General features: G+C 39.8%; 1 protein-coding gene across 6 annotated transcripts in view; it reads right to left on the bottom strand.

Annotated features, from left to right (window-relative positions):
• The window catches only part of LOC107757337 (regulation of nuclear pre-mRNA domain-containing protein 2-like), a 37,530-nt gene that overhangs the window by 10,477 nt on the left and 14,411 nt on the right, over positions 1–12,642 (bottom strand). For 4 of the 6 annotated variants that reach the window (XR_001641930.1, XR_001641928.1, XR_001641929.1 and 1 more), the window contains exons 2-10: positions 7,136–7,265; positions 6,904–7,049; positions 6,399–6,451; positions 6,196–6,322; positions 5,937–6,112; positions 4,116–4,401; positions 3,721–4,032; positions 3,306–3,509; positions 265–2,463 (exon numbers count right to left, since the gene is read on the bottom strand). Coding sequence is in view for 1 of the 6 variants with exons in the window: in XM_016574779.1 (XP_016430265.1) it covers positions 503–2,463; positions 3,306–3,509; positions 3,721–4,032; positions 4,116–4,401; positions 5,937–6,112; positions 6,196–6,322; positions 6,399–6,451; positions 6,904–7,049; positions 7,136–7,265 (3,395 nt within the window). In the remaining 5 variants the exon portion in view is untranslated. Of the gene's footprint in view, positions 1–45; positions 2,464–3,305; positions 3,510–3,720; positions 4,033–4,115; positions 4,402–5,936; positions 6,113–6,195; positions 6,323–6,398; positions 6,452–6,903; positions 7,050–7,135; positions 7,266–12,642 lie in introns of those variants that run through there. The other 2 variants (XR_001641931.1, XM_016574779.1) reach the window with 2 other exon arrangements.

Raw genomic sequence — 12,642 nt, 5'->3', positions numbered from 1 at the left:
TAATTTGACAAAACAATATTACAGTTAATGGATAGCCCCCCCCCCCCCCAAAAAAAACCCGGTAATCTGTAACTCCTCAACAGCTTAAGTATTTTACATCAAAGAAAAGAAAAGCAAGTGCTATAAGGTGGAGAAGTGAAGGAACAGTTACTGGAAGGAAAGAGATAGTTAGCATATCTACTTACAAGTCATCCATAGACCACACACACACACACACACACACACACACACTCTCATATTACACCAATCGAACAGGATAACCACCTTTTGCCTTCTTTCATATTCCATGGATGTTTCTGGATCTCCACATTCTCCTCCTCCTAGTTCATCTTTAGGGTATCTGAAAACTTCTTTCACTGAGAAGAGTAGTGCTGTAACATGGGGCAGGGCGTGTCGGTGCATGTGTATTTTTACATGCGGTATAACTCTCACGTTGAGATTAGCAGGTGATGCAACTTGCTACACTTCCTATTTCACGTTGTACAGAGAGCATTCTGAGATCCTAATATCGAGGGGGCAGAAACGGTCTTTTGGGTGGGTTGAAAGGCCCACTGCCGAAACCAGCAGCAGGACGCTTTGTCCCAGGTAGAAGGGGTTCACGGTTAAGGGGCAAGGAACCTCTGGGAAACTGTGGGGAACGACGCGCGTGATGCTGGTTTGGGAATTGGAGGAGGGGCAGAGGGGAGGAAGGGCGGCGGGGTCTCTGATTTGGGGTGTGGAGGGGTAGGCGGTTGGGGACAGACAAATGAGTATGGGGTTCCCCAGCTGGGGATGAAGGAGTAGGTGTGGTTGGGGTAGAGGGTGATGGTGGTGTGGGACTGGGGACTTCTCGAATTCTGCCCAGGAGGGGTGGAGGAACTCCCGGGGTGCCAGGACGGTGAAGAGGTGGGTTGTGGCGCAAGATGAACTGCTCTTTCACCGTGCCTGGGCGAGGGGGATCTCCTAACAAGGAAGGGAGTTGGGGTTTGCCGCCTCTGGGAGGGGCACTACCACCGCTACCTCCATGCCCCGCTCCATCAGGATGGAAGTTGGCAGGTGGATAGGGTAGGACTCGGTCTATAGGTACAAGGACACCACCAACCATAACGGTGGAGTTTGAGGAAAGGGGGAAGTCTCTGGAAGGAGGAGGGGTTTGAGGGATGGGAGGATGGGGTGGTGGGACTGGAGAAATGGAAGAGGGAAAAAACGGAGGGGGAGGATGGTGCTGAGGAATGCCATGAGAAGGTCGTATGGGGTCTTTGTTTGGATAGGGTGGAGGTGGATACTGCAAAGGGGGCGGAAGGTGAGCAGGAAGAGGAGGAGGGTGAGGAAGATGAAGAGGAGGGACCAATCCCAACTCCTCAGAACTCTCATGGCTGCGACTAGCAGGGTGATGTGGAGGCGGGGCTTCCATAAACTCCTCCTCTTCATACCAGGCCCCGCCCACTCTAGAACCCGCACTGCTCCCTCTTCTCAGGACTCTCCCAACCACGCGGATGCTTTCCACAGTTTGGATGCGGTTGCCATAATCAAGGGTTTCGATTGGTGCTCCCTCACTGGAGGATGAAGAAACAAGAGTCTCAATGCGATGGTAGTGGTCTCCATTGCCAGCTGAAGCTTTCCTTTCCTTGTCTTTCGTCCCATTGTCGGATCCTACACTTGGCTTTCGGGAGGATGCATTTTTCTCTCCATCTCCGTCCATCTTTGCCTTTATCTTCTGATCCTGCACTATGGCAGCTGATGGAACATTCAAACCCGGTACTTTTCTCTTCAACCCTTCTTCCTCTTTGGTTTTAGTCATGGCCTTGACTGGTTTAGTCGCACTTGGGCTAAAGGTGGCAAGTCGTGAGAGTGGTGGTGTGCGGTAATCCCGGTCTTTCCGCTCATTTTCTCCCAGAGCCTCTCGTGGAGTGATCACGGCATCCCAGGGGTCACTGTGATAGGCTGTAGGTGAAAGGTTATGACCTCCAGACAGACCTGCACTCTGGGGTTCACTGAGTACATGGGGCGAGTCCATAATTTCATCTTGGGTGGGTGTGCTACCGCTCTCATCTCGGACAGGGGTGCCATCCAGGTTATCCCCACCGACGAGGAGAGGGCTATTGCTGCCCACCTCATCCAAGCCAAGTCCGAGAGCACTGAAACCAGGATTTCCCTGGAGGAAACTGTTGATCTTAGACTCCAGGCTGGGCACTACCACAGCCTCGGTCTCACATTCTTTCTTTCTCTCTTTAACTCGTTCCCTTTCTTTTTCTCTTTCCCTCTCTTTTACCTTCTCCCACTCTCTCCCTTTCTCTCGCTCAGACTCTCGCTTGAAATTGTTGCCTGTGGGCTTTAGGGCCTTCTGAGTTGTTGGGGTTGTTGTGGTGGAGGTTGCTGCAGCTGTGGTGACAGCTGAAGATGAAGAAGAGGCAGATGAAGACGGAACAGGGTCTGGAGTGGTGAGAGCGCCTGAACGAGCTGATGAAAGGAGAGAAGACAAACCTGCAAGATAGAGATTTAATAAGTATCAAAATAACTACTGGTTCAAACAGGTTTCCCCCATCTTCCATCTTGACAAACAGTTCAGAAATCAATAAGAATGTAACGATTAGCCGCGAACTGGTTGAAAATGGCAAACAAATTGCAACATAATTGGAGTAGGAGTTTATATAAATGTATCTCTGAGAGGAACTGACTGTCTTTAGAAAAGTTTACGTGGCATTTTCTTTTCATCTTGCTTCTGAACGATGAATATTAAAATAGTGTTCATAAGCGCAGCTCTGCTTTGTTTACAGCGGTAACCAAGTAAACACTGTATCATTGCTGTTCATAAGCGCCACCTGCTGGCAGAGAGTGAATCTGCGTCTCATTCAGCTTGTCTGCGGTTTCATTCAGATATGTTTTATGTATAGTTTCACAAAACTAAAATCAGACCATTCTGTTTTTGCTTCAAATTTTGAAATTATACGGTCTAATTTAGATTAAAAACTGCTCATGCTGCATGTATGCTGCATCTTTGTTTGGATGATGATTAAAATGCAGTGGTTGCCTCTCATTTTAAATGGAAAGAGCACAGACAAAGCCTTAGTTTGTTCATATGAAGAGATTTCTTTTGTGTAACTTGCTTATTTGATTTGGGGTTTGTTTTAAAATGTCTATTTAGTTTTGTTATATTTCAATTTCAAAAAGAAACGTGCAGCAATAGCCTTATGAAAGGACACCTTCTCATTTACTGTATAATGTCTTCAATCTCATTGTGTTAAAAAAAAATTGTGAATCGAATCGCGAGTTGAGTGAATCGTTACATCCCTAGCAATCAGTAGTGTACAAGTAATGTGTCCTACCCTGCAGGTTGGGGCTGTGAGTCTGTGTTTTTGTGAGAACATTCAGGATGTTCCCGGGGGAGAAATCCACTTTAGATAAGATGCTAGCCAGAGGATTTGATGAGGGAATGCTGCCAGGGGTCAAAGGAGGGGCTTTGGAGGAGGAGGCATGGCTGGATGGTGTAGTAGGTGTGCCAGGGGAAGGACGGGACACAGGACTAACGCCTGGGTATTGAGAAAGAAGAAAATGCTCTTATGAGCAAACTCCTCTCAAACTCTTTCAGTGGCCTTGGGTTGTAGTATATGCCCACTAATACAGTAAGGTGAACATCGGTAAGGAATGAGAAAGTTATACTTATCATTCTAAACATAAAAACAACATATATTTGACTGGTATATATACCTGTCTGTTGTGCTCTACAAACGGAAAACTCACCGGTGGTCTTCATTGCATTGGAGAGCGAGCTCAGAATGGAGCTGATCTTGCCCAGATCCACATTGGCCAAGTTCACCTGTAGGGGGGAGGGGCTAACGACAGGGGCAGGTACAGGTGTGGTCGTAATAGGTGTGGTGTTTGCTGGAGGCGTTTGATTGGTCGATGACACAGCCACCGTGTTTGTCGGAGTTGCTGGGTTAGGGGATGGTATCTGGGATGGTTTAGAAGCAGTGATCTGAGAGCTTTTTGTTGCTGTAGCATTTGTAATCTTGGACACAGATGGAAGACTTGACTTCTCTGTTCTCTCATCAACTGGAGGACAAAGAACACATATGTCAGTTCAACGTTACATTTTTGACTCGTCTAAATTTCCCCTCATCTCTGCTTTTTCTTACCAACGTTTCCAGCATTTGCCGTCGTTTCCTCTTCCTCAGACATGTCCATGTCCTCTGTGTCTCTGTTGTCCTTCTGTTGCTCCAAACCTCTCCCCCCGTTTCCATCCCCACTACCCAATCCGCTCCTGGAGCTCATGCTATGGAAGGGCGACTCTGAGCCGGTGGGAGATGGGGCGTCCTCAGAGGGGGAAGGGATGGGAGAGTCATCCAGACTGGGCAATGTGGCCTTCAGAGCGTCCAGCTTACGCTTCAGGCTACTGACGCGATTGGCGAAAGCTTTATACGCCTAAGGGAGCACAATATGAGGATACATGATAGAGCTGGGCAATATGGCAAAAAATGTAAATTTAAATTTTTTCAGAACGTTTTACCGATTTTTACGATTTTTAACTAGTCAACTTGAAAATGTAACCACAACATGATTAAGTAACTTTTTCTCTATTAACCCTCTAGTTCTATTCCAAGTGCAGCACACATGAAGTTGTCAACATGGAAGTAAATAAACAAATCACTTTACATGAAAAAGATACATGAACTACAACTACATCTTGTACAGAGTTTTCTTATACATATTATATGTTCAGAAATAATATGGAGTATCGCTGGGGTATATTTGTAGCAATAGCCAACAATACATTGTATGGGTCAAAATTATAGATTTTTCTTTTATGACAAAAATCATTAGGATATTAAGTAAAGATAATTTTCCATGAAGACATTTTGTAAATTTCCTACTGTAAGTATATCAAAACTTCATTTTTGATTAGTAATATGCATTGCTAAGAACTTAATTTGAACAATTTTAAAGGCAATTTTTTCAGTATCTTGATTTTTTTTGCACCCTCAGATTCCAGATTTTCAAATAGTTGTATCTATTCAGCTTTCAGATGATGTATAAATCTCAATTTCAAAAATATTGACCCTTATGACTGGTTTTGTGCTCCAGGGTCACAAATGTTATGTAAAAACAATGAACAGCAGCTTTCAGTCTGTCACCATGATGCAAACATGAAATATCAGACATACAGTAGTAGTTCTTTACAGGTTTTTATTCGATTGCGCTGCTTTTCCAAACAGGACATGTTTGATTGTTGCGCTCATGTCTCTTGCAGCATCTCATGCATGAAAGGCCAGTCTAAAAACACGGCGCTCAAGTTAAAAGAAGTAGTTCAACCCCCATGTGCTTGCATTTTTTTTTCTATTCCACTGCTCGCGTCACATCTTTGTCAACACAAAAGCGCATTCTGTATGAATGAAACCTAGCGATATATTCTACTTCTGGTCCTTCACAGAGCGCGTCACTCGTGAGCGGTTAATCATATGAAGTAAGACATGCAGCTGGATCATTATTTTCTCTTTACTGTTATCATTGGCATATGTGACCCTGGACCACAAAACCAGTCATAAGGGTCAATTTTTTTGAAATTGAGATTTATGCATATATATATAAATATAAAATAAATAAGCTTTCCATTGATGTATGGTTTGTTCTGGAATCTGAGGGTGCAAAAACATCTAAATATTGAGAAAATCTCCTTTAAAGTTGTCCAAATGAAGTTCTTAGCAATGCATATTACTAATCAAAAATTAAGTTTTGATATATTTATGGTAGGACCATGCCCACTTGGTTGATGAACAGAAGTCTAACCTCAGAGAGCACAATTAAATTTGTTTCATATATATATATATATATTATATATATATTTTTTTTAATTTTAAATTTTTTTTTTTTTTATCTGGTGTTTTCCAAAGCAAGCATGCTCACAAATCTTTTTAGCAAACGTGAATAAATCTAGCATCAAGACATCAGAGTCGACTCACATTGGCAACAATTTTGACCTCTTTGTATTGCATCTGGTAAAAGATGTCTGCGTTTCCCAGCGCCTCCAGCAGCGGGGGTCCTGCTTTTATCTGGCCCTCCAGGAACGTCACAAATTCCTGCAGCTTTGTGCTTCCCTCCTCAAAGTCCTTCGAGAACTTATTCCCTCCAACTTTATCTATGGATGTAAGTTGAGAGAGAGTTTGAAAAGCTTGTCTCCAAGCAGTTATATAGTGCTGTTTTTGGTAAATATTACATTACCTTTGAACCTTTTGAGGGCCTCGGTGCTGCAGACGTCTACTCTGAGAGCAGCTAGCTGCTTCTCTCTTAAATCACTCTCGTCCAGAGAGTTCTTGTAAGACATTAACCGCTCTACAAAATCATGCGGCTGACAAAGAGAAAATACAGTAATTATTAGTGTAATAACAATAGTTCAATTAAATCTAAAGACGATCATGACTTACTACAAACTCTGCAACAATTTTAGACTTCAGAGCAGTTTTGGGGTTGACTGGGGCTGCAGAAATAAATAGTTATTTTTTAGAGATATATATATATTTTTTTACACTTGGTCACTTAATGCAGGGGTTTTCAAACTGTGAGTCTCAACCCACTTGTGGGTCGCACAAAATCACTTTGGCTGCAGCTAAATTTGTGTTTCAATGACACACACACTCACACAGTTCAGCCGAGGAGCGGAAACATGATGTCTCTTGTTCAAAATCTTCTTTTCTCTTTTTGAAGCGTTATTTCCGCTATAATGTATTGATTGAAATTATGAATTATTAATTAATCTTTTTTTTTTGCATGCTCTGGCGCCCCCCCGGTGAGCCACGCCCCACACTTCGAAAACCCCTGAAGTAAATAATACATTTATAAACAACGTGAATGCTCATTTTCATTTTATAAGGTGATTTTAATCATTTGCAACAATGACAAATACTGGAAGCGTACAGCTCAGAAACTGACCAGGAGAAGGCTGTTTCTCTTTCACTTTCTCCTTCTCTTTCTTCTGCAGACTGGCCTTCAGCTCAGAGATCAGCTCCTCAGGATAAACGTTCCTCTCCTGCCAAATACTGAAGATCCTGTCCACTGACTTACACACTTTAGCATCCCTACAAACACACAGAGAGTCAGCCCAGAATGTCACTGCTTCAGTACCAATCATACTCCTGCACAAACATGCATGTGATTCACTAACTTGACCAGCAGGGCGGCGTCAGGCAGCACTTCAGCGAAGGTGGTTCGGTAAATGACAGCGTTCTTCCTTTTGCAGTTCTGAATGACATCATTAGCGAGGTAGAAGAGATTGAGCCTGTGACTGGCATCCGCTGCACAAAGAACAAAAGGAAAAAGATTTATTAGACTGCAACAATGCCATAATACAGAGAGCTTACGATGATGTGAGATTAAGATGATAAACAGAGAACCCGTGGATGTAATGTAAATCAACAGAACTCTTCAGAGAGCTCAACGTCATTCCCTGCATTCATTCACTTATTGAGACCCACAATGCACTCTGATTTCAAGTGCACACTTGGTGTATGCTTGCCAACAGATTATTTCCAACATTGCAATGAGAGATGGCGAAAGGAGGCAGCAACTTTTACAAATGAAAGTGTAACTTTTTGCTTATTAAAATACATCTGTATGAAGATGTTCAAAACTAAATGATAACGTTTTTTTTGACTGAGATGGTAATTATTTTTTATCTGCATGCAGCAACTGAACACATCAGTGCCATAACTACTACTATAGATGTTAAGGTGGACAAGAAATGACTAAACGGTCCCACCAATCGTTGATATTCTTGATGCTCTGGGCTTCACAATTTTGAATTGAAAATATGCTATCATTTTTGTGATTCATGTAATGCATAACTGAATGTGACCAGAATCTTATTTGGCATATGCGTGCATGTGTGCATATTTTAAAATACAACACTGTTCACAAATAGTTCAAATGGAATTGAAATTGTTTAAAATATTATGTTATAATTAGGCTTTAACGCGTTACCTAACAAGATTAAAATATTTCATTATTAAATAAAACATTTAATATTAAACATAATATAAAATGTAATAATTATTTCATTAAATATTTAATGGCCCCGCCCCTAGACCTGTACATCATCTTACATTTCATATAGTTGCCTGTTGACAAATATGATCCATAAATGCAGTTATGCCCTAAAATTCAAGATATTGGTGCAATGAAAATGTGCATACCCCTGTATGAGTTTCTGTCTTATATTTATATCACGCGATATATCACACGAGCAGGGAGAGTAGTATTAGTGATGATTTTGTTCCGAATATCACAAGTTTAAATGTGATTTTACACAACAGTTCAGTAAATACTGCTAGACAATTCATAGTGACAGTATGAGATTAATACACAACGTTTTGCTCTACTGTGACCTAATGCAGATATTGTATGCAATACATTGATGCATAAATCCATTATGAGACAGAACACAGCTGTTTATCGTCACCGTAATGTGGGAAATATGATCACACAATATTGACTGACGGATCGGCAGAGAATCTTTCTGCGAGTCATTAAGAGACTATGGTTCTATTCTACTTAAAGAAATCTGAGGTAAACGTGTGAATGCATAATTTTCGCACTTAAAAAAAAAAAAAAAAGTAAAAGTTTGTATGTTGTGTAGCGAAGCACTGATCAAATTAAAGGGAAGCAAATGCGGTTGAATATGTACAGGTTTGTGTCTAGTGGTCGACCGATATTGTTTTTTTGACAGCTGATGCCGATATCTTGTAGCGAATCAATGCGTTTTTGTAAGAAAAATGTTATAAATACTTTTCTCTCACTTCTGCTGACTGTCATACGTGCAAGCCGTTCCTGCGGATGAGGTATGCATCGCGCACGCATCTGTGAGATATGTTAGTCTCATGAGTTTGTTTACAGGAGCAGAGGAAGCAAAGTTTCCTTACTTTAGCAAAGGAAAACCAGCCGCCTATTGGCTTATATCGAAATCCTCCAACAATTTTCATCAGCGTAAGTGAGAGAAAAGTATTTATAACATTTTAAATATGGATATTTTTCTTTAAAAAACGCATCGATCTGCTACAGGAGGCCTTTATTCACTGTGTGAGGCACATTTTATTATGGATGGATGCGCTTTGTTTGACGTCTTTTGGATTGTTGAACAAAAACACCCACCTACTCCCATTCTAAAGCTTGAAAGAGCAAGGATCATTCGATTGGATTCGTCTGAAAGAAGAAAAAAAAAAATCAATTGAGGAGCCGTTGGCTCCTATAAGAAACAAAATTAGGTGCCAAATTATTATTTTTAGGTGCCACGGAATAAACGTGTTTTATTTTAATATTTTTAAAAACTTTGTTAACATTTCAGTCATACTCTCATGTGTTTGTGTCTCATCTTTTCGTGTCTTTATCAGCATTTTAATCCATCGTGAAGATGTCCTGGGAACTAAGGTGAACTTAAAGTGTGAACTAAACGTCTTTTCAAACTTGAGAACGATATACAGTCACAAATAATTGTTTAATACACAGAATCTGTGCCAATATCACGGACCATGTCAGCATCACATTGCCATTGAGTGTCATTTGGGCTCCTCTTCAATGCATCCTATAAATGTTGTCCTATGTCTTGCACACATCCAGTCTGATTTTCTTCATTAAAAACATGCAATTTTATAGGAGTTGAATCTCATCTTTAGCTCCTTGCAATGTTTCTCATCATGTAAACAACAGGTCAAGTAAAAATATTAATATGCAATATATGTATTGTTACGTGGCATTGTTTACAAGCTTTACACGTTTTCCGCAGTTTGAAACACTGAATGAGTGATGACATGAGACATTTCAGTAAGTTGTACTGTAGGCTCTTATAATATACCTTTTGATGTCCATTAATGTTTATTTCGTACTCCTGAGGTGGACAAATGCGAAAAAAGGCATTACATTGAAATTTTAAAATCATAACATGTACATTTACATAGTCGCTAGTGGGGACCTCAGCAAAAATATACTTGCAAATTAATATTTTTGGTTGCAAATGCAACCGTTTTCGTCGCAGTCTGGAGCCCTGACAAACAAAATAGGCTGACTTTTAAAAACGTACCACTACAACTAACAAACAATACAAAATTTACATAAAACAATTCACATTTTAATTACATTAAATTAAATTCCCAAAAAATCACGATCCTGTTATTCTATAAGCAAACTAGATGCAGATTATCTAGATGCAAAATATCAAGTGACATCTGCAAACAAATGATGCTAGAGCATTTTTTAGGATTTTTAGGGCTGGGTAAAACTTGACAATTCAAATAAAAAGTTTAAAACAGGATAAAGGATAAGCGGGATCTCATTGTGATGAGGTACCAGTCAGGAGAATGGTACAAAAGTATTTCCAAAACTTTAGGCTAGATGTGCCCTGGAATACCATGAAGACAATCATCAACAAGCAGAGAAGAGGAATTTCATCTTTCAGCACAATAATAACCTCAAACACAAGTTTACAACATAGGCTCATTCGAAATACGTGCCTTTACCTACATTTCTGCGAAACTCAATACCCATACATACGAAACGCTGCAGTTTCCAGTTGAAATGAACACTAGAGGCAGTAAAACTCCCACAACTTTTATTCCTTTTTTATTTTTTTTCACACACAAAGTATGATTTGCAGGTTCACCGTTTCGATTAATAAAGCCTAATTTTCGCATAATTACTGCATCAATAAATGCGTTTTTATATCACTTTTGCATTTGTTAACACTATCGGGTAGGTTTAGGGTTGGGTTTGGTGTAGGGGATATTTCCAACACGATACAGCATTGACTTTTAGCGACACTCCTCAGATATTTGAATTATGAACAACCACCATACGTTCCTTAAAGCAACGTAATACAAACACAGCAATATGTGCCTATATCAACGTAACAAATATGTGCCAGGGTAACGTATTGAACCTGCATTTTAGCGCCACTCAAAGGACATTTCACTTTGAAACTGCCGTGAAACGTGCAGTAAGGTACGTAATAACGGTGCTGCAGAAATGTATGAAGAGGCACGTATTTCGAATGAGCCTGGGTTGCATGTTTCATTCGGCAAAGGAATAGCTTCAGAAGAAGGTGGTTTTGGAATTGCCTAGACCTAAATCCACTTGAAAAATACTTAAACAGGCTGTACACAGGTGATCCCTCTGCAGTATGATCAATCTGGGGCTCTTAAACAAGGAAGAGTGGAAAAAAATGGCAAATCAGGATAGGCTAAGCTGACAGATTCATATTCAAAAAGACTGGGAGCTTTACTTTACTTTTACTTTTAGTCATTTAGCAGACGCTTTTATCCAAAGCGACTTACAAATAAGAAAAAGTAATTAAAACTAAAAGCTAAAACTCTATAAATACTATATATACACACACATTTAAGAAAATAAAATAAATTAAATAAAAATGACAAATGCATACAACAACATTTCAAAACTAAAACATTTAAATGAAAACAAAAAAAATAAAGCTAAAAACAATTCAAAAATATTAAAAGAACAAAAGGTATGAGTATAATAATGATTCTAACATAACACTAAGCCAAACAGCAAAAAAACAACTACATATGTGTATGTACAGCCACACACATATACATATACATGTACATATATACAGTATAAATACATTAAATATATATATATATTATTTCATTTCCATTTTGTATGTTGAAGTACTGAAATAACTAAAACTTAATAAAAAACCTATATAGACAATAAAAAACTAATAAAATGACAACATTACTACAACTGTAACTAAAACTAAAATAGATAACTAATACAAATCAAAGTACATTAGTTCATCAGTAATCATAAAAAAATAACACTGAGGCAAACACACATGCTAAAATAACAAAAACTTACTGACACATAGTAAGAAATACTGAAACAGAAGTGGAAAGAGGAGAGATAAAAAGCGATACTTATGTCCTTTGCCGGTGTCGTCGCACGGTAGAGTCGATGGTCTTTACACTCTTCGGTCTTCACACGACCGCAGCCGCGGTAAACTAAGCTTCTTTTTAATTAGTTTAACAAAACTCAAATTGAATTCAGCTGGACACACTTTCCTGTTTATCCCAACAAATGACCAAGCAAAGCGCACGACACTGACAAGGTACGCGATACAGTACGAGACCAAACGCCATTTCTGAGCTGAAGCAAAAGGTGTTTCAACCAAGTATTAGCTAGTTGATGGAAGTTAGGGGTGGGCGCTATACCGGTATGAAAGTGACTACTGGTATCATGTTGTTCCATGATATGGATTTTGCTATACCGTGGATACCGTTATATATTCATGAATTCAAATTTTGCATTTATATAGTTTTGTTCAATTTGGTACGCTTTGCAAATTTTAACACAAATGACGATAAAGAGTCGAGGCTGAGCGTTTTTGTCCTCTGTGTGCAACACCGTACTACACAGGCATTAGTAATCAAACACAGAGCATCGTAACAGACCAAATTAATAGAGCACAAATCGCCTACTCCAGTGGTTCCCAAACTGAGGGATAGTGTACAGTCAGCAGATTATTTTGCAAAAGAAACCTCTGCAGGGTGATAAAGACTACACTGGGTAATTTTCCAGCTTATCATGCCGCCACTTGTCTGATAAGTAAATAATTGAGTGCAAAATATTAATTTGACATATTTTAATTACCTCAACATGACT

The sequence above is a fragment of the Sinocyclocheilus rhinocerous genome, unplaced genomic scaffold (genome assembly GCF_001515625.1).
Source record: "Sinocyclocheilus rhinocerous isolate Xijiao unplaced genomic scaffold, SAMN03320098_v1.1 scaffold4792, whole genome shotgun sequence".
Taxonomy (NCBI): Eukaryota; Metazoa; Chordata; class Actinopteri; order Cypriniformes; family Cyprinidae; genus Sinocyclocheilus; species Sinocyclocheilus rhinocerous.
This window is presented reverse-complemented; position numbering and strand designations above follow the sequence as displayed.